We start from the raw sequence: 22,470 nt of genomic DNA on the forward strand, positions 1-22,470 counted from the left end.
CTTCCCTGGGCTACATTGGTAAAAGAAGAATTGTCTTGGGCCACACATAAAATACACTAATACTAATGATAGCTGATGAGCTAAACAAACAAGCAAAAAATCACAAAAATATCTCATAATTTTTTTTGAGATTGTGCTGTGTTTTTTTATTGTGTTTTCAATGGAGAAATACATCATCTGTTTACAAAATAGCCCTTGAAAAATATAAGGAGTACAGATACTATAAAACAAAGCAAACTCCAGTCATGAGACCCTACATACATCATGCGAAAGCAACAGTCTGATCTCCAGGTTATAAAAACTACAATTAAAAAAGTCACTACACAGAAAAGGTCCAAGTTTCCAGCTTGGCAGAACTTGGGTGTAGTTACATGAAATGTTTAATAAACTGGTTTGTTTTCCCCAGTGTGTAAACAAAATGACAAGACTAAATCTGTGCCTGGTAATTTCAATGTAACTCTGAAGCTACACAAAACACACAGACACCTTGTACACTTCACCTGTTAGTATGACCATCTTTTTTCTTAGGTGCTGGGAGGAAGGGCAAGGTGACTGTGTAAAGCAAAGATGTGGGAAGTAGAAATATTGTTTACTAGGCATTGTAAAGTCATGGTGAAAAGAAAACTTCGATTAATGCATAGCCTAAGGGGGAAAAGACTACACTCCAACTACAGAAAATTAATATAGAAGGATAGGGGAAGAGATTAAGTAGTTGCAGTTTAACATGAAAAATGCGCATGTGATAGAATGGAGCACAATGAAGGATTCATAAAACATGCTCATCAGAAAAATCTGTTAAGTTTACTTTGTCCAGATTAAGAAAGAGTAAGTTTATCAACATCTGGCATCCCTCATACTTTGTAAAGATTGATCTTCTGCTGCTTAATTATAAGAAATTATTTTATTCAAAGAAAGGAACTCTTAATATTTTGATAAAACTAAATAAAGAGTAGAGAGTTGACTAGATGTCAAGTGCTTGCTAGAAATGATTTTTAAAATGCTTCTACATGTAAAATGTACTGACAAATTTTGGTAAACCATTTAAAAATAAGAATTAGTTTTAAAATCTTGGTCTCAAACTCCTGACCTCAGGTGATCCATGTGGAGAAAGAAAATGCCTTTTTGCCCACATTTAAAACTGAAAATCAATTTTACTATAGATAGGAGTTCTGTGGAGTGTACAGAATTCCTCTTAGAGATCAAATGGCCATCACAGATAGATATCAAGTTTCATAGGCATTACTTTTAGTCACCCTCAAGTTTCAGTCATGGAACCAAAATTTAGTGTTCTGTGCCATGTAGTCACAGGGTCATTGGTTTCACATCATGGCTTAAGAAAGTACTGGCATTTTGTTTCTTACGAAGTAAGTCCTACCTTGTACATACAAGCAAAAAGAAAAAGAAAGAAAAGAGGGGAGGGGAAGGTGCAAGAAGCTTTTTTGTTTGTTTGTTTTGAAGACAACAGATTGAAGGCAAAACAATACAGAGCTTTCATAAGCTCAAAGAAAAATATTTGTTGGCTGATCGCTGATTTGTATGCACTATAAAACAATTCCATAAATAAAACCAATGTATAATTCCTTAATCATGACCCCATCAAAACCAAGTTGTTTCCTAACTATTCTTTCAATGTCAAATGTACCCTAGAGTTGACGTTTCATTTTTAAGGGTTACAGCTACCTCATAGGAACTGAACTAGATGTACTCTTACTCTTTCTCTGAAGTATAACAGTATACCACTGCACAACGGTATCCAATTTGAAGACTAATGGTAAACAAAATTCTTCAGGAAAAACTGAAAATCCATCAAGCTGAAAATCTAAAATTAGTTCTACTTTCTAATAAAAAATACATAAAAGTTCATCATCAGAATAAGTAATTCTTATGCCAGTTTGTGTTGCAAATTTCCCAAACAATGCATCAAACATAAACCCAATCCACATATCAATTATGAATACAAATACAGCTTGAGGTTGTTTATTCTAAAGGCAGTAATTTTTGAGGTAGTTAACGCAACTGTTGCTAACACAGTAATAATAGTACTCCTGGCTTCACATACTAACCTGGACTTCTGATCAAGTGCTGATTAGCCCAGTAAGGGAGGTCACCAGAAACTACCAGGGTCATCAGTTGTGGCTGTGGGGAATTATTCTACTACTGGGGACTGAACACAACCACTTTATTACTACTACTATTTTAAGAGGCAGAGTCTCCATCTGTCTCCCAGGCTGGAGTGCAGTGGTGCAGTCCTAGCTCACTGCAGCCTAGAACTCCTGGGCTCAAATGATCCTCCTGCCTCAGCCTCACAAAGTGCTGCCATTGCAGGTGTGAGGCACCATGCCCAGCCTGCAATGACTTTATTACCAGGAATAAAAATATAATTGCCAGCGGTTATAAGGGTTCATTCATAGTAGATAAAGAAAATTTTAAGTGTAGACTCTTAGATAAGCAGTTCAGTTGATTTGAAGGAGATCTGAGTGTTAGCCAGTGTGTTTTTTTATAAGTACTTTCCTTGTCAAACCACTAATAATAAAAATTAGTTATAAATTTAACCAGGAATAATAGCATAAATAAACTACGTTGGCTGCGGTGGCTCACAACTGTAATCCTAGCACTTTGGGAGGCCAAGGCACATGGATCACCTGAGGTCAGGAGTTTGAGACCAGCCTGGCCAATATGGTGAAACCCTGTCTCTACTAAAAATACAAAAATTAGCCAGGCATGGTGGCAGGTGACTGTAATCCCAGCTACTCAGGAGGCTGAGGCAGGAGAATTGCTTGAACCCAGGAGGCAGAGGTTACAGTGAGCCCAGATACGTCATTGCACTCCAGCCTGGGCGACAAGAGCAAAACTCTCTCTGAAAACAAAAAGTCTGAACTACTGCTGAAGCCAAGTTAATGTTTGGTTTTAGCATTTGTCATGCACATAATTGTTACAGGGGCACCAAATCCTGGTTTTGCTCAGTTAAGGGCAGCATCCATGGGCATCCTAATTTGATGGGTAGAAGTCTCCAAGAGATTAACAGTGTAATACAGATAATCCCCAGCATCCATAAATGATTCAGGAGTAGAATCTGATTGTTACCAGAGTGGAGCTTTTTTTTTCCTTGGATAAAGGAAAAAGTTTAAAAAAATTCTTCCTCAGAAAAAAATTATAAATCAGAAATGGTCAAATACTAACTAATGCTTTTTCTGCACTTGGGGTTATAAGTATTCAAATACATCTATTGGGGAAAAAAGACTTTTTAAGAAAAGTATCGTGTATGAGAAAGAAAATTAGCTGTTGGGGACAGAGTAATGGTATGGGAAGTGTTCCAGAGGGTCATTCACTGCAAGCGGCAGCTGAAGGCATGTTCTTCAAGCATGTACCTCTGAGGGCAGTGTGCCCTTTGACAGTCTGGCCACTTTTAAATTGTTTTAGCTAAAGGTGGATTTCTAGTCTTCTGTTTCTGAAATAAGCCTACCACCAAAAAGTACGGAATTCCAGTAAAACTGAACCCTTCAAATATTAGCTTGTATGCATTCTGACCTTCTTAGCCATAGATGGATATCAGTGGTAAGAAAGAATTGACTTGACAAGGAGTCTATCTGTAGATTACACATCTATTATCTGTTTACCCCATCATTGTTCTGCGTAACAACAGACCTGTAAACCACACGGAGGATTCTGGAAATAGCAAACTTGCAATGATGCTGTGAGCTTCTTTTTTTTTTTTCTTTTTTCTTTTTCTTTTCTTTCTTTCTTTTCTTTTTTTTTTTTTTTTAATTATACTTAAGTTCTGGGATACATGTGCAGAACGTGCAGGTTTGTTATATAGGTATACATGTGCCATGGTGGTTTGCTGCACCCATTAACTTGTCATCTACATTAGGTATTTCTCCTAATGCTATCCCTCCCTCAGCCCCCACCCCGCAACAGGCCCCAGTGTGTGATGTTCCCCTCCCTGTACCCATATGTTCTCATTGTTCAGTTCCCACTTATGAGTGAGAACGTGCAGTGTTTGGTTTTCTGTTCCTGTGTTAGTGAGAATGATGGTTTCCACCTTCATCCATGTACCTGCAAAGGACATGAACTCATTCTTTTTTTGTGGCTGCATAGTATTCCGTGGTGTATGTGGGCCACATTTTCTGTATCCAGTCTATCATTGATGGGCATTTGGGTTGATTCCAAGTCTTCGCTATTGTGAATAGTGCCACGATAAACATACGTGTGCATGTGTCTTTATAGAAGAATGATTTATAATCCTTTGGGTATATACCCAGTAATGGGATTGCTGGGTCAAATGGTATTTCTAGCTCTAGATCCTTGAGGAATCGCCACACTGTCTTCCACAATGGTTGAACTAATTTACATTCCCACCAGTAGTGTAAAGGCATTCCTATTTCTCCACATCCTCTCCAGCACCTGTTGTTTCCTGACTTTTTAATGATCACCATTCTAACTGGAGTGAGATGGTATCTCATTGTGGTTTTGATTTGCATTTCTCTAATGGCCAGTGATGATGAGCTTTTTTCCATATGTTTCTCGGCTGCATAAATGTCTTCTTTTGAAAAGCGTCTGTTCATATCCTTTGCCCACTTTTTGATGGGGTTGTTTTTTCTTGTAAATTTGTTTAGGTTCCTTGTAGATTCTGGATATTAGCTTTTTTTTTTTTTTTTTTTTTTTTTTTTTTTGAGATGGAGTTTTGCTCTTGTTGCCCAGGGTGAAGTGCAATGGCACGATCTCGGCTTACCACAACCCCGCCTCCTGGGTTCAAGCGATTCTCCTGCCTCAGCCTCCCAAGTAGCTGGGATTACAGGCATGCGCCACCACACCCAGCTAATTTTGTATTTTTGTTAGAGACGAGGTTTCTCCGTGTTGGTCAGGCTGGTCTCATACTCCTGACCTCAGGTGATCCCCATGCCTCGGCCTTCCAAAGTGCTGGAATTACAGGCATGAGCCACCGTGCCTGGCCTGGATATTAGCCCTTTGTCAGATGGATAGATTGCAAAAATTTTATCCTATTCTGTAGGTTGCGTGTTCACTCTAGTGATAGTTTCTTTTGCTGTGCAGAAGATCTTTAGTTTAATTAGATCCCATTTGTCAATTTTGGCTTTTGTTGCCATTGCTTTTGGTGTTTTAGTCATGAAGTCTTTGCCCATACCTGTGTCCTGAATGGTATTGCCTAGGTTTTCTTCTAGGGTTTTAGGTCTTACATTTAAGTCTTGTCTTTTCTTTTTCTTTTTCTTTTTTTTTTTTTTTTTTTTGAGACCGAGTCTCGCTGTGTCACCCATGCTGGCGTGCAGTGGCGCGATCTCAGCTCACTGCATTTAAGTCTTTAATTCATCTTGAGTTGAGTTTTGTATAAGGTGTAAGGAAGGGATCCAGTTTCAGCTTTCTGCATATGGCTAGCCAGTTTTCCCAGCACCATTTATTAAATGGGAATCCTTTCCCCATTGCTTGCTTTTGTCAGGTTTATCAAAGATCAGATGTTTGTAGATGTGTGGTGTTATTTCTGAGGCCTCTGTTCTGTTCCATTGGTCTATATATCTGTTTTGGTACCAGTACCAAGCTGTTTTGGTTACTGTAGCCTTGTAGTATAGTTTGAAGTCAGGTAGTGTGATGCCTCCTATTCTTTTTTCTTTTTTTTTTTTTTTTTGAGACGGGGTCTCGCTCTGCTGCCCAGGCTAGAGTGCAGTGGCCGGATCTCAGCTCACTGCAAGCTCCACCTCCCGGGTTTACGCCATTCTCCTGCCTCAGTCTCCCGAGTAGCTGGGACTACAGGCGCCCACCACCTTGCCCGGCTAATTTTTGTCTTTTTCAGTAGAGACGGGGTTTCCCCGTGTTAGCCAGGATGGTCTCGATCTCCTGACCTCGTGATCCACCCGTCTCGGCCTCCCAAAGTGCTGGGATTACAGGCTTGAGCCACCGCGCCTGACCGATGCCTCCTATTCTTTTTGCTTAGGATTGTCTTGGCTATATGGACTCTTTTTTGGTTCCTTATGAAATTTAAAGTAGCTTTTTCTAATTCTGTGAAGAAAATCAATGGTAGTTTGATGGGAGTAGCATTGAATCTGTAAATTACTTTGGGCCGTATGGCCATTTTCGCGATATTGAGTCTTCCTATCCATGAGCATGGAATGTTTTTCCATTTGTTTGTGTCCTCTTTTATTTCCTTGAGCAGTGGTTTGTAGTTCTTGAAGAGGTCCTTCACATCCCTTGTAAGTTGTATTCCTAGGTGTTTTATTCTCTTTATAGCAATTGTGAATGGGAGTTCACTCATGATTTGGCTCTCTGTTTGTCTGTTACTGGTGTATAGGAATGCTTGTGATTTTGCACATTGATTTTGTATCCTGAGACTTTGCTGAAGTTGCTTATCAGCTTAAGGAGATTTTGGGCTGAGACGATGGGGTTTTCTAAATATGCAATTAAGTCATGTGCAAACAGAGATAATTTGACTTCCTCTTTTCCTAATTGAATGCCCTTTATTTCTTTCTCTTGCCTGGTTGCCCTAGCCAGAACTTCCAACACTATGTTCAATAGGAGTGGTGAGAGAGTGCATCCCTGTCTTGTGCTGGTTTTCAAAGGGAATGCTTCCAGCTTTTGCCCATTTGGTATGATACTGGCTGTGGGTTTGTCATAAATGGCTCCTATTATTTTGAGATACTTTCCATCAATACCTAGTTTATTGAGTGTTTTTAGCATGAAGGGGTGTTGAATTTTATCGAAGGCCTTTTCTGCATCTATTGAGATAATCATGTGGTTTTTGTCTTTGCTTCTGTTTATATGCTGGATTACATTTATTGATTTGCTTATGTTGAACCAGCCTTGCATCCTGGGGATGAAGCCAACTTGATCATGATGGATAAGCTTTTTCATGTGCTGATTGATTCGGTTTGCCAGTATTTTATTGAGGATTTTTGATTGATGTTCATCAGGGATATTGGCCTGCAATTTTCTTTTGTTGTTGTGTCTCTGACAGGTTTTGGTATTCGGACGATACTGGCCTCATAAAAAGAGTTAGGGAGGATTCCCTCTTTTTCTATTACCTGGAATAGTTTTAGAAGGAATGGTACTGGCTTCTCTAACTACCATCAGAGAATACTATAAACACCTCTACACAAATAAACTAGAAAATCTAGAAGAAATGTATAAATTCCTGGATATGTATACCCTCCCAAGACTAGGAAGAAGTTGAATGCCCGAATAGGCCAATAACAAGTTCTGAAATTGAGGCAGTAATTAATAGCCTACCAACCCAAAACAGACCAGGATTCACAGCCAAATGCTTTGAGCTTCTAAGGACAGTGGTTATGTTCTGCTCACTGACTTCTCCGTAAGGCAACAGGGTGGCCCTGTGTTGGGGGTGGGCACAAATACTTGATGATGATGATGATGATTGTGCTTAATTTTGGCTTCCATTTTGAGTTATTGTGTGTTCCTTTTGGGTTAGGATGAAGACTGCAGTGAAAAGAATGGCTGCCATGAAAGTGAGCCATCAGTGGTGACCGAGGCTGTGCACTATCTCTACATCCAGGTGAGGTCGTGGTGTGTAGTTAGGTGACACAGCAACACCCAGTAGTGGCTGATGGGCCTGTTTCAGGGTATTGGAACAAGATAATGGACAGAGGAGGGCTTACTGCCACTACCAAAGATTAATTGGCCGAGAGGATTACCATGTGGAGGCCCTTTTCCCCAGCCTGGAATTCCTGCTTTCCTGCAGCCTGTCAGGAGGTGCCATAGGGTGGCTCTGGGCTCAGGCTGTGTACGTTCACATCCTGGATCCACCTGTTAGGACTACGTGAACTTGGGCAAGGTTCTTCAGCATCTTGTGCCTCAGTTTCCCCATCTATAAATTACATAATAGTAACTCTTATACACTAATAAAGAATAAATAACACGTGAAGTACTTAGAACCATATCTGAGTTCCATAAATGCTAGACTGCATGAGCACAGAAACTCCACTTTGCCTAACCAACTGAATCTGGACAAGTAAGATATGATGCACACATGCCTGTACATGCAAAAGTAACACCAATGTGACTTTAGGCGAAGTGGCTTGTCCTGGAACCTCTGGAGACCAGCGCACAGGCAAGCCAGTTCCAATGGGGCATGACTAAGAAGCCTGGGCTTTGGCCTGCCTACCTGCCAGAGCAGCAGTATCCTAAACAAGGGTGGGCTCTGCTAGTAGAGGAGTGGCCATAAAACAAAGAAGCCTTTCCTCCGCCCCAAGTGAACAAGACTGTGGGTCACTGTTAGTATTTCAGTCATAACTGCCAGCAGGCAGATCTTTAAATGTGAGCTACAGAACTGTGCGGAAAAAGGAACCCTCAGACAAGTTACAGCATTTTGAATGAGATGAGTTAAGTATTTGCTTTCCTGGAGTTGGAGCTGGTTTTAGGTATTCTATAACATAAATATATTTGAGGTACCACTTACACAGTTAATAAAGCATTGGTCCCCCAAACTACTATTTATTCTCTATTTTATTCCATTACCTTCTACACAATTAGAATGAAATAGAAGTACACAAAGGAGTTGCATCCGACATGCATCAGGATCACAGTGTGGGCATCAGAGAAGGCCTTGTGAGGCCCGGAGGGTGAGCCAGAGTTTACTGACAGTTATTCCGAAGATGATAGAGCAAAAGCTAATCTTCCTCTTTTTAAAAACAATAAAACCTTTCTTCATGAGAAATCTCAACTCTGGCACTAGTTGAAGCATATAGGCTAGTTTCATAAATCAGATGGTGCATGTCGATTGAAGATTTAAGTCATGTTGCACTGTTTTCTGATATATGAATACACTCAAAAAGGGGTGAGACAGAGCCGCTGTCTCACTGTTCCAAGAAGACTCGAATGTTTCAGTATTTACAATATTTTTGCTCTAAACTTGAAGGTCGTCTTTAATGTAAGAAAAGCTAATGACATCATTAGATTAACTAACTCTCCTTGTAAATTTGGGTTTGGAAGCCATCTTGTAAAATTTTACTACATTCTCAGTTTTTTTATATTAATCGTGATAAATATTTTAAACAAGTCATATTTTTAAATAAGCAATAATATAAAAAATTAAAAATGATTATGTTGGAGTGCTAAGATTATGCATATTTACCCCCAAGGTATTTTTTTAATACTGTTGGTTTCTTTTTCAGTGTAAAAAACCAAGTCTTTCCCATAACTGTTTAAAACCCATGGTACAAGTTTTAAAATGGAGGATTATGTAAATTGAAGTTATACTCCTTAACTTAAACCTGTCGCGTAATCAGATTCTCCTGTTTGTCCTTGTCTGTACATAGATGGAGTACTGTGAGAAGAGCACTTTACGGGACACCATTGACCAGGGACTGTATCAAGACACCATCAGACTCTGGAGACTTTTTCGAGAGATTCTGGATGGATTAGCTTATATCCATGAGAAAGTAAACTTTACAACATTTCATATCTGAAGACTTATGTTTACAAAAATTTATGACTGCATAAAAATATTAAATGTAAGATTGCAGAAAAACTGAAATAGAGGGAAAGCTAATAGAACAAAGTGTCAAAGACAATAAAATATTACAAAGTATCAGAGTATAACATTAAAAAATGTTAAGAAAACTTTAAAGATTAGGACAGGGATCAGCAAACTGTGGCCCACAGGCCAAATCTAACCCACTGCCTGTTCTTGTATGGCCTGTAAGCTAATAATGGCTCCTACATTTTTAAATGGTTGTAAAAAATTAAAAGGACATTTCATGACACATAAAAATTACATGAAATTCAAATTCCAATGCTCCCAAGGTTATTGGAACATAGCTATGCTCGTTTGTTTACATATTGCCTATGGTGGTTTTTTTTCCATAACAGCAGATTTGAGTAGTTGCAACAGGGGCTGTAAAGCCTGAAGTATTTACTCTCTGGCCCTTTACAGAAAAAATTTGTTGATCTCTGGGAGAGGAGAAAATATTTGAACATGTAGGGAATGTGAGGATGATTCCTTGAGTGCTTTAGAATTAGGGCCAGATGCGGTGGCTCACGCCTGTAATCCCAGCACTTTGGGAGGTCGAGGTGGGTGGATCACTTGAGGTCAGGAATTCAAGACCAGACTGGTCAACATGGTGAAACCCCATCTCTACTAAAAATACAAAAATTAGCTGAGTGTGGTGGTGCGCACTTGTAATCCCAGCTGCTTGGGAGGCTGAGGCAGGAGAATTGTTTGAACCTGGGAGGTGGAGGTTGCAGTGAGCTGAGATTGTACCACTGCACTCCAGCCTGGGTGACAGCAAGAGACTTCGTCTCAAAAAAGAGAAAAAAGGAATTAAGCAAGGATGTGATTAATATTTGCCAAGTTATCTGATTCTAACAGAATTAGTGCCGCCCTTCATAGGAACACGGAGAAACCAGAAAGTCATCTAGCAAGAAGAGAAATGAGACTTTCTGAGTAAAGTAGCTTGTCACATGTCTAAAATGTGATTTTAAAGCTAGAAATTGCCATTGTAATGTAAATGCTAATGGGCCTAGCTTCAGGATGAAACACTGCTTACATTTTTAAAATGGAATTGTCTAATGCATTAACCAATATAAATTCATCATTTTTTTCCTTTGCCTCAAATTTTTTTTAACCTTAAAATGTTTATGCTGTACCATATTTATACTGAGAAGCAAGGGCTGTAATTTGTAGTTTATAAATGATTTGGTAGAAGCAGAATTTGCAAGGTTAGAAATGAAAATGAGTTCTGATGAGGGCCATTTAAGCTGTATTACTGTGATTTTATCCTGGGATGCTAGAACAGTGCCCCCTGGGCTTGCTTCCACTCCATCCAGTTTGCTCAGTATTGGCTAACCATTTGCTGGCATCTAACGCTGTGCCATACCTAGAAATACAAGGAGGCACAAGTGTGTGACCCATGCTCGCGAGGGACTTCTTGCTTCTAGAGGGAGCCAGAATTTACCTTCATGTAATGGTAAAAGAGATCATTATTTTCTATATTATAATGCATGAAACAATACACATTACAAGCCATTAGGGAAATGAGAAAGCAGTCTTATGTAAACAAGTAATTATTGCACACCGACTGTGTGTGCTGGGGATGCCAAGTTGAACTGTTAGAATTACTGTAGAAGGCTTACGAATGAGTTGGCACTTGCAAATGTTGGTACAGTGCAAATGCATGGAAAAAAGCAAGAGTATCCTATGAAGGAGAGATGATACAAAGAAAGGAATAGAAGAAGGAATAAAAATGGTGTGTCTCTCTGACCAGAGCAGAGGTTTTGTGATGTAGCAGGGGTAAAGGTAACTTGGTGAACCCAGTGGAAGGGGCCTTAGATGCCACAGGGAACTATTTAGAATTCACCTGGTCAGGATACCACCAGGTAGAACTAGGAGATGGTAAAGAGGTCATAGGACAGTCAGGAGACATTGCAGAGGCCAGACAGCCTGGACCTGTGGGAGAACACCTCGTACGATTTTCATCACTAGGTTGGCCTTCTAAATTAGGAAGTAGGTATAACTTTATGCATGGGAAACCATTGTTTATTTCTACACTCTCTTTCAACAGGGAATGATTCACCGGGATTTGAAGCCTGTCAACATTTTTTTGGATTCTGATGACCATGTGAAAATAGGTGATTTTGGTTTGGCGACAGACCATCTAGCCTTTTCTGTAAGTATTTTACAAATTAGACTGTACCTAAAAACAGACTCAGATGCCTTGATAATCCTGAAAGTGTTAGCAGATAGAATAGTGCATTCACAGAACCATGCTATCTAATCCTCAGGAGATTACACAAACCTGAAGGGGCATGCTGCAAATGATCTTGTAGGCTTTGAAATTGTGAGTATATTTTTTTGAGTGCATTCCACTTGAGGGACACAAAATTATTGGCTTGGGAACAATATTGTGGTCAAAGGCATACAGTACTTTATGAAATCATTTGGTATTTTCGTCTACCATGCCTGGCCCTGGACTAGATGCTTTATACCTCAGAGGCTTTTGTTGGTTTGGGGAAATGAGGCTCAAAAACATAAAACACCAGGAGAGCATACGGTTGTGAGGATCAAGAAAGGCTGGATAACGTCAGTAGCATTTCAGATGTCCTTAAATGGTGGGTGGGAGTCCAAAAGGTGGAGGTTGAGGGCAGGGCCTGGTGACACCAGGATGGGGATTCCAGAGAGAAAGCACAGCCTAAGCAGAGGCCCCAGGGTAAGCGGACTTGGCTGTGGGAAGACTAGCATACTGTCTGACTGGCCAAAACTATGAGGTGCAGGGGAGAGTGAGAGGATGCAGGGCAGTTGAGGAGTCATTGGAAGATTGGGCAGTCTTATAGGTGGTAGGCCTTGAATGCCGGGGGAGGAATTTTACTTCACATTATAAACCCAACTTATTAGGCACCAAGATCTGTAGGAAATGCAGTTAATTCCAAGGGTGATCAGGAAAGGAAAGTAGGATTTGTGTTAATGGTCAGAACAACCATTGGGGCCAAGTTAGAAGGTGAGACTAGGAGTAGAAAGGGAGGAGAAGGAAGGCGGACAGTAAGGACACGGTCCTGATCATGCTCCCCATGGAGCATATGGGAGAGTGCTGAGACCAAGCACAGGCCAGATGGTGGGAATCTTGATCCCCAAACTAAAGAATTTAACTTGGTGTCTGGAAGGCTGTAGCATAGTGAGATAGGTAAGAGCTCAGGCTCTGGAGTCTCACCGACCTGGAATAGAATCCTATCTCTGCCACTGCTTTGTAGCATGATCTTGGACAACTAATTAACTTCTCAATACCTCATCTGTAAAGTGTGCCTAATACTAGTGCCTAGCTCAAAAAGTTATCAGCAAGATAAATAAGAATGCAGGTAAAGCACCTAGAACAGTGCCCAGCACTAAGAATGTTGAAGCCGGTGTTACTGATGGTGATGGCTTATAATGGGAAGCACCTATTACAAATGCAGACATAACAATAGTGACTTAGGGATTGACAACACTGTGGCACATAGTGGAGCGAGGTGAGGCTACCTGGGAGGTGTTAGCCATGAGCGAGGGTGGAACACATTTGCTGAGCAGCCTCTAGGAAAGAAGAGTAAAAATTGATGCAGAGAAAGTAACAGCAGTGAGGAAGTTGAAAGATGAATTTGTTGTTTTTAATACACCCTTACTCTTCTTAGAAAATAGATTCTGTTTTTGGCATTTGCAACATGAAAATAAATTGGTTTCTCTAAGTGTTTGCATATCTCTGTCCTAAAGAAAGAGTTGTATAATGATTGCCCCCCTCCCTCTTGATTTCATTGGGTTTTCTGAGAGCCTTGCATTGGTGGGTTGAGTAAACTAGAAAAAAAATTAAACCTCAAAGCATTATTATATTATTTTGATTTCCACGTAATATTTCCTCAGTCTTCATTTAGAAACGGACAAGCCATTCTCATGGAATAATATCATGTTTTGATTGGATATTTGGCTTATGTTTTTAGGCTGACAGCAAACAAGACGATCAGACAGGAGACTTGATTAAGTCAGACCCTTCAGGTAAACCCAGAAGACTATATATTTCATCCATGTGTTAAAGACCCCAGAATTTCTTAACCTGAAACCTGCTTTTTACTTGTAAAGGTTTTATTCTACAGCAGATTTTAATTGTTCCTTACGTTAACAAAATTATGGAAATGCTTTAATCTTTTTTCCTTTTCAATTTATTAATTGTTCTTTGAACTTTAAGAAATTAGAGCTTCAGTGAGTAGAATAATTGGCTCCCAGGCATAGACAGTTTTATTTTGTCTAACCTCCGTTGGTAATGTGAGGTTACCTCATAACCTGATCCATCTGGAGTCTTCTTACCTGGCACTGTCCCTCCTCTGCAATAGCAAAGACATCCTTGTGTAGAACAGAGTGTGTGGCCATACGTGACTTATGGTTATTCATTTGGTACAATGCATGCTGCTGCTTCCTGTGAGTGGCGTAGACAGTTAACAGATCATGCCTCAGTTTTAAGAAACCTTTTTTGTTTGTTTGTTTTAGTTGGTGTCATCTGTAAGTCCTATTATTGGGAAGTTTTCCCTCTGTTTTCCTCCACACAGGTCACTTAACTGGGATGGTTGGCACTGCTCTCTATGTAAGCCCAGAGGTCCAAGGAAGCACCAAATCTGCATACAACCAGGTAAGGGGTTTTGTGGGGAAAAGGAACCTCAAAATTAAGGTAATAGGACATCTAGATCACAGAATTTCGGGTTTAGTCTCAGCTAAAATAGTCAGGACATCCACTTGTTCACACTCCAGGAAGGACTCATGGTCCCAAGGATAGTGGCTGAAACTGGCACTGCTGCTGCCAGGAGCTTACAGTCCATCCACCCATCCATCCATCCGTCCACCCATCCATCCATCCGTCTACTCACCCATCCACCCGTCCATCCACCCATCCATCCACCCATCCATCTACCCATCCATCCATCCATCCATCCATCCATCCATCCATCCATCCACTCACCCATCCACCCGTCCATCCACCCATCCATCCACCCATCCATCTACCCATCCATCCATCCATCTATCCATCCATCCATCCATCCATCCATCCATCCAAAGAATGTGAGAACTAACCCCTATCTTGGGCAAGGTGCCAGGAACAGATGTGGCTCCAGCCCTCAGGGAGCTTGTCCACTGGTGGATGAAACAGACAGCAAATAAGTAAAAAATGAAAGATATAATCACAAATTGTGGTGAGGGCTAGGAAGAAAAGAAATGGAGCTGAGTGACAAAGAGAACAGATTAACCAAAGAAGATCTCTTGAGAGGATGGCGTTTAGGATAAAGGATGAGAAAGGACAAGCCACACAGAGTTGGGGGCTGACACATGCCAGGGAGATGGTGAGAAGCAGAGGAAAGTGCACACATAAAGAGGAAGCCCTGGGTGAGAGAGAGCTTGGTACATTTAAGACAGTCAAAAGGAAGGCTAGTGTGGCCACAGTCTGGCAAGCAACAGGGGAGAGAGGCATGAAGTGAAGCTGGAAAAGAAGGCAGGGAAATATCACACAGGGCCAGGTTGGCCTGGATAAGGAGTGTGCATTTAATTTGAAGTACACAGGGAGCCACTGAAGAATCTTGAGCAGGAGAGTTCACTCTGGCTGCTGCGAGGAGGCTCTGCAGAAAGTCCAGGGAGGGCAGTTGGCAGCTGGAACTGGACTCCTAGCAGTAGAAATGGAGAGAAGTGTGCTGATTTAGGAAGGGAATTGAGAGATTTCCCCAATGGAATGGATGTTGGGTGAGAACGAGGAAGGGAAAAAGTCCAGGGCTGAAGTTTCTTCCTGGAGCACCTGGGTGAGGAGTAGTTGACTGAAGTGAAGAAACCTAGGGAAAGACATAAGGGGAAGGAAGAGAAGATGACAGAAAAATTCAGTTTGAGGCATGTTCGTTTGAAATATCTGGTAAGAAATCCAATTAGAGGCCGGGCGCGGTGGCTCAAGCCTGTAATCCCAGCACTTTGGGAGGCCGAGACGGGCGGATCACGAGGTCAGGAGATCGAGACCATCCAGGCTAACACGGTGAAACCCCGTCTCTACTAAAAAAATACAAAAAACTAGCCGGGCGAGGTGGCGGGCGCCTGTAGTTCCAGCTACTCGGGAGGCTGAGGCAGGAGAATGGTGTAAACCCGGGAGGCGGAGCTTGCAGTGAGCCGAGATCCGGCCACTGTACTCCAGCCTGGGCGACAGAGCGAGACTCCGTCTCAAAAAAAAAAAAAAAAAAAAAAAAAAAAAAAAAAGAAATCCAATTAGGGATGTCAAGTAGACTGTTAGAGACCCAACACTTGAGTTCAGAGGAATGGTGAGAATCAGAAGTATAAATTTGAAATCAGCACACAGATAGGATTTAAAGCTATGAGACTGGATGAGATCACTTAGGGCAAGAGTGTAAAGCTAAACTTTAAAAACACTTTAGGTGCCAGGCATGGTGGTTCATGCCTATAATCCCAGGACTTTGGGAGGCTAAGGCGGGAGGATTGCCTGAGCTCAGGAGTTCAAAACCAGCCTGGGTAACATAGTAGAGACCTCATCTCTACTAAATATAAAAAAAATTAGCCTGGCCTGGTGGCACACGTCTGTAGTCCCAGCTCCTCAGGAGGCTGAGGTGGGAGGACTGCTTGAGGCCAGGAGATTGAGGCTGCAGTGAGCTATGATCATGCCAGTGCACTCCAGCCTGGGCAGTGGAGCAAGACCCTGTCTGAATCAATCATATATTTATAAAAGAAAATAAATTAGGAAAGCAATTTGCATCAAAGCAAATGCTCAGGCTTGCAGTGGAGATTCAAGCCTGGGTTTTGGTTCTGACAGGGAGCATTGGACAACAACATAAAGTTGAAACAGACCCCTAAGTACCTGGTGAGGGTAAGGGTTAGAGTATCGGGAGATGGGTTGCACACACTGTGAGTGTGGGCAGACACCTTTAGCGTCTTTTATTTCTTTTTTTTTTTTGAGATGGAGTCTCGCTTTTTTCACCCAGGCTGTAGTGCAATGGTAGAATATCAGCTCACTGCAAACTCCGCCTCCCAGGTTCAAGCAATTCTCCTGCCTCAGCCTCCCGAGTAGCTGGGATTACAGACCGCCGGTCACCACACCTGGCTAATTTTTGTATGTTTAGTAGAGACGGGGTTTCACCACGTTGGCCAGGCTGGTCTCGAACTCCTGACCTCAGGTGATCCACCTGCCTCGGCCTCCCAAAGTCCTGGGATTCCAGGCATGAGCCACCGCACCTGGCCATACATACATATTTTTTAAAAAACCGAAGCGGGTGCTTCTTAGACATCAGTAGTAAATATCCCTGAGTGGTGGGATCATCAAATTGCTGTTTTATTCTTGGTGCTTTTGTTCTATGCTTTCTGTAGCCAACGTGTATAGGCAATGCCACAGCGAATGTTTTTAAGACATCAGAGGTCGAGAGTATTTCTTGAAAATGGCCTCCATTGTCCTGAAAGCGGCTCTGCACCTCTGTGCCCCTGACCATGTGCAGTGTTTTCCTCGGCAGCCGTGCCATGCTTGGCTTCCTCAGACGCACTCCCTTCCCAACGCCATCTTCTCCTTCATAGCACCCTACTTAGATTTCCTCTGCACTGACTTGCCTTTTTGCTTCTTTTTTCTTTTTATTATAGATGCTTTTTTTGTTTTTGTCAATTATTTAATAGTTATCTTGATTATTTATATCCTTCTAGTTTTTTGACTTTACTGTTTTTTTCTCTAGCTTTTTGTTTTATTTTTACTTATTTGTTATTTTTTTCCTAGCTTATGGAGGTATGATTGACAAACCTTGTCTATATTTAGGGTGTACAATGTGATGTTTTGATGTATGTATACATTGTGAAATGATTACCACAACGAAGCTGACTAACATTCCCATCATTCCCATCACCTCACCTGGTTTCCATTTTTTATGTGTGGTAAGAACACTTGAGAGCTACTTTCTTAGCAAACCTCAAGAATACAATGCATTATTATTAATTATAGTCACCATGCTGTGCTTTAGATCTCCAGAATGTATTCATTTTTGATAACTGAAAATGTGTGCCCTTTGACCAGCATCTCCCCTTGACCCCCGTCCCCAGCCCCTGGTAGCCACCACAGTGTTCTCTGTTACTGTGGGTTTGACTTTTATTTAGATTCCACATACCAGTGAGATCATACGGTATTTGCCTTTCTGTGTCTAGCTTATTTCACCTAATATAATGTCCTCCAGGTTCATCCATGTTGTCACAAATGGCAAAGTTCTCTTCTTTTTGAAGGCCATATGACCTTGTAGTCAGGAACTGGCCTTTTCTATCAGCTGCGGATTTTGGTCTGTGTTTCACTTTTAAGATGATTAGCCAAGATGTGAAACAAAGCAAACTTTTTTCTTTCTTTTTTTTTTTTTTCTTTTAGGACAGAGTCTCACTCTGTCACCCAGGCTGGAGTGCAGTGGCGCGATCTCGGCTCACTGCTAGCTCTGCTTCCCCGGTTCACGCCATTCTCCTGCCTCAGCCTCTCAAGTAGCTGAGACTACAGGCGCCTGCCACCACACCTGGCTAATTTTTTGTCTTTTTTAGTAGAGACGGGGGTTTCACCGTGTTAGGATGGTCTCAATCTCGTGACCTCATGACCCACCCGCGTCAGCCTCCCAAAGTGCTGGGATTACAGGCGTGAGCCACCGCACCTGGCCCAAAACAAAGCAAATTCTTATAATCAATCTCAGTTGTCCTTGCTCTTCAGCCATTATTGCCAGTTTTCAATCAGTGGTTTTCTATTGTCTGTGGATACAACTAAACCAATTACCATTAATTTTCTAGGAAGGCCAGCCATGGTGGCTCGTGCCTGTAATCCCAGCACTTTAGGAGGCCAATGTGGGTGAATCACTTGAGTCCAGGAGTTGGAGACCAGCCTGGGCAACAGTGTCTACAAAAAATACACACAAAAAAATTAGCTGGGCATGGTGGTGCACACCTGTAGTCCCAGCTACTTGGGAGGCTGAGGTGGAAGGATTGCTTGAGCCCAGGAGGCAGAGGTTGCAGTAAGCCAAGATTGTACCACTGCACTTCAGCCTGGGTGACAGAGTGAGACCCTGCCTCAAAAAGGAAAAAAAACTTCCGTGAAAATGTTTAAAGACATCATGCCAAATATTTTGTCATCATCTAAATACAAAATATATCATTTAGCCTTTATAACCATAATTTTTTAGAACAAATCTTCACATTTTTCCAGTGGGACCTGTTTTGTACTCATACAAACTTTATTTCAGCTAACAATGCTTATCCTATAATTCCCTGGTAAATTATGCTTTCATGTCAAGGCTCTCTAAATGCAAGTATTTTTCCCTCTCAGAAAGTGGATCTCTTCAGCCTGGGAATTATCTTCTTTGAGATGTCCTATCACCCCATGGTCACGGCTTCAGAAAGGATCTTTGTTCTCAACCAACTCAGAGATGTACGTATCAGGTGTCTCAGTCCCTACATTTTCAGTAACCCGAATCTTAGCACAGAGATCAGAATTCAAAGCAGGATATTTCTCTGGTATTTATAATATAGAAAAGGCTGTCCTACTGTAATTTTAATGACTCATGTATTCAGATATGCGAGACTAACCAGTTTTCCCATTTTTAGTGAAACATTTTTCTGGGCAAAGGAAGTCACCTCAGTTAAGTTATTGAAATAGCAGTTTTGGGAGCCAAATATCAGCGTGTAGGAGGATCTTACTGGTCTCCCTACTGTGTTTCTACAGCGAGGTTAATGGAACCCCACCTCCAATGATGAAAAACTTGCCCCAGTTTTGTTTGTTTTTGGAAATCTTACCTGGAGAAATTGCTAGGTTATAGTTGCTTTTTAAAAAATTATTCTGGGATTTACTCTTGATTTTAAAACAAAGGAAGAAGCCACAAAATTGGATTTGATATTAATATGGTTATAACAAGGGAGTAGATTGTAAGAATAATGGGTATTTAGTTCTAGAAGTGAAAGATGCCTGTTGAGTGGACCAGGTGTAGTAATGTCTAAAGAAAACTACCGAGACCAGAAGTCAAAATGAGTCTGAAAAAAATATCTGCCCCTTGAAATGTTTTTCCCAATGAAATTTCCATTTGTGTTCTTGGGATTAATCCTTGCCCCTTTTTCTGCCTGAACTAAAAAAGGACCCACATTACACGTGCGAGATCAGAGGTGCCCATGAGCAAACGCATTAAGATGAAAGTGAGGAATGAGGTTTGGGTGAGGGTAATTTAAATTCACATATTTATGAGCAAGACATCTGGAGAGCCACCTTCTTTCTTACTGAGCAGAGTGAAGCAGGAGTATCTATTAAGTTAATTCATAAACATAGTAACTAGAATGCAGTAAGAATACTCCTGTATTCCACTGAAAGAATACTTCTCTGGATAGTCTTGAAAACAATTAAATTATTTTACTGTCAGTACAGCATGGACAGCTGTGCTCGTAAAGTATAGGACTAAGTGAAGTGATTACTATTGCCTTGCCTTGATTGGAATACTCCTAGATGATTGTGTCCTTAACGAAGTGCCTTTCTTTAGTCTAAAATTCATGTTTATTTACCAGAAAGGTGACAACTTTTAGGGAAGTAGAGATTTTTTTCTCTTACTCCATCTGTGTTGGTAGATGGGTGTTTTTTTGTTTGTTTGTTTGCCTTTTTTCATCTACATGTTTAATAAAACTACTTTGTTGTTCTCCGAAGCCATTAGATTTTTACTTTGTACTCAGATGTGCTTTCTGCCCCTTGAAATTTTTTTCTCAATGAAATTTCCATTTATGTTTTTGGGGTTAGCCCTTGCCTCTGTTATTGCCTGAACTAAAAGGGGCCAGTGTTATAGTATGTGAGGTCAAAGGTGCGAACAGCATTAGGACAAAAGTGAAGAGGGAGGTTTGGATGAGGATGTCATTTGCATAAAGTTTATATTAAAATAATATGTATGTAATTGGAAGAATAAGCGTTAGGTTTCAAGAAGGTATCACCTAGCTTTCCTTGCTAGCAAATTTTTATTTCTGTATTTGATTTTCTTATGGTAAATAAATGCTTTCTCTGTGGCAGTCTGCCAAAACCTTGCTGATTTGAATATTTTTTTTAGCCCACTTCGCCTAAGTTTCCAGAAGACTTTGATGATGGAGAGCATGCAAAGCAGGTAATTTTCTGATGCATCAATTACAATGTCTTCCGTCTTGCATTTTAATTATTATTTTTCTTCTTTTTCAATTAGTAATCTTCTGCCACTCATTCTCTTGTGTCCTGGGAACAACGTGGGGAAAAAATAGCAAAAGATGAAGCACTTAAAATGTTATTAGATTTGATCTACACCATAAAAATGCCAAGGGCTGGCACAGAAAATGAACAAACTACAGGGCTCTTTTGTGCAATTCATTGTGCTTTTGAAGTGCTATTTGGACCCTTGGCTTAGCTATTGAGAAAAAAAAAAAGAATCCTTTTACAGCTTATTGTTTTTGATAAAGCTTGGGGCTTTAAGAAAAAAATATAATTTAAAACTATAATTTTGTTCTGTTTTGTGGTTGCAGTAGCTCAGATTATAGGGCAAGGGTTGCACATTCTAGACAGTCTATTGTTACAGTATTTTAAAGCAAAATAATTTATCCTATATACCATAAATATCTGAGTGTATGTGTGTGTGACTCATGACATAGGCTAATACTGGCATCCAGCAAATATTTTTTTAAAACTATTTTAGTGAATTTGTGTATTGGGCTTCTGGTACACCTTTCTTCTGAATGCCAGTTGTTTGTCTTGGTACAGTGGTTAATACTCTTGTCATATGGAAGTTTATTTCTTAAACTGACTTACTGACAGTTAAAATTTAAATCATTAATGTTGAGTACAGAAGCATAGATAGAATATTGTATTAATTTGGTGCTTCTTGCTTGCTGGTTATGTATCTGAATGGACAAGCCACTTTTCTAGACTTTAATTTCCCTCACCTATAAAATAAAAAGATGAAATACTCCTTATTTATATTAGCACTAACTCTGTGTCATTTGGTAATGTTTAACATGACGGTTATTTATGGCTGTAGGGACCCATTCTGCCTCATCTGTTTAATTGGTGAAGGCCATTAGGAATACATTGAGTCATGTTTCTGCTTCTTTTGGTAGCTATTATTGTTTCTGGGTGTCATAAGTAAATGTTCATTTCATAGCCTTTTCTTATAACAAGGTCAGTCTTACTTGGTCTTTCCCCTTGTTGACAGCTATAGTGGCCCAAGAACTATACAAACCATTTTTCACCATGAGGACTGCCCTCCTGCCATCAGATATATACTCCTACCGTTGAGCGTTTGAGTCTGGGCTGTACAAATTGGCACCAAAACAAAAACAACAAAACCACAACCACTGCCCATGTCATAGTCATTGCTTTTTAGCTGAAAGGAGCAAACGTAGAAGATGCTTATAGAATGTACATAACATAACTTTTTGCCATGCACATTTACCAGTACAGCAGGGTCTGTTATGCTCAGTAGGGTATTCTTGTTTTTGTCAGTTGAATATACCTTTCATAAAAGTTGTATCATGTCATTTTCTTTCTATATAATACTCCTATATCCCATACAAAGTAATTGCCTGCGTTTTTATTTTACCCTACGACTAGAAGGAGAGTGGGGAGGGGGGACATATTTTAAAGATTTATAATTAGAAAATGCTTAATAAAAGTCCATCTAATAATTGAGGTTTTCTTATCTCAAATATTTCTCTAACTCTTTATAAATGTTTATTATAAACAAGAGGATTAAGTATCATTAAGGAACCTCTCAAAGGTTTAGATTGCCTTCATATTGTTCACTGCTTTAATGAGGTGGCTATGGAGATATAACAAATGAGTAACATAAATCAAGAGAATTCAAGGGAATGGTATCGATACAAATAACATAAATGGAGAAGAAACCATTAAAACAAGATGTTTTACATTGCTTTTAGGATTGCAGCAGCATTACAATTTCTACTAAAATTAGGCATGTGAAGCTATTTATTTTATCTTTTTACACCTTTTTATATGATAT

General features: G+C 40.4%; 1 protein-coding gene across 3 annotated transcripts in view; it reads left to right on the forward strand.

Annotated features, from left to right (window-relative positions):
* The window catches only part of EIF2AK4 (eukaryotic translation initiation factor 2 alpha kinase 4), a 106,148-nt gene that overhangs the window by 47,885 nt on the left and 35,793 nt on the right, over positions 1-22,470 (forward strand). For all 3 annotated transcript variants that reach the window (XM_050799366.1, XM_050799368.1, XM_050799367.1), the window contains exons 14-20: positions 7,433-7,516; positions 9,279-9,401; positions 11,523-11,627; positions 13,423-13,477; positions 14,026-14,105; positions 18,786-18,887; positions 20,536-20,589. In XM_050799366.1, coding sequence (XP_050655323.1) covers positions 7,433-7,516; positions 9,279-9,401; positions 11,523-11,627; positions 13,423-13,477; positions 14,026-14,105; positions 18,786-18,887; positions 20,536-20,589 — 603 coding nt within the window. The remainder of the gene's footprint in view (positions 1-7,432; positions 7,517-9,278; positions 9,402-11,522; positions 11,628-13,422; positions 13,478-14,025; positions 14,106-18,785; positions 18,888-20,535; positions 20,590-22,470) is intronic.

The sequence above is a fragment of the Macaca thibetana genome, chromosome 7 (genome assembly GCF_024542745.1).
Source record: "Macaca thibetana thibetana isolate TM-01 chromosome 7, ASM2454274v1, whole genome shotgun sequence".
NCBI lineage: Eukaryota > Metazoa > Chordata > Mammalia > Primates > Cercopithecidae > Macaca > Macaca thibetana.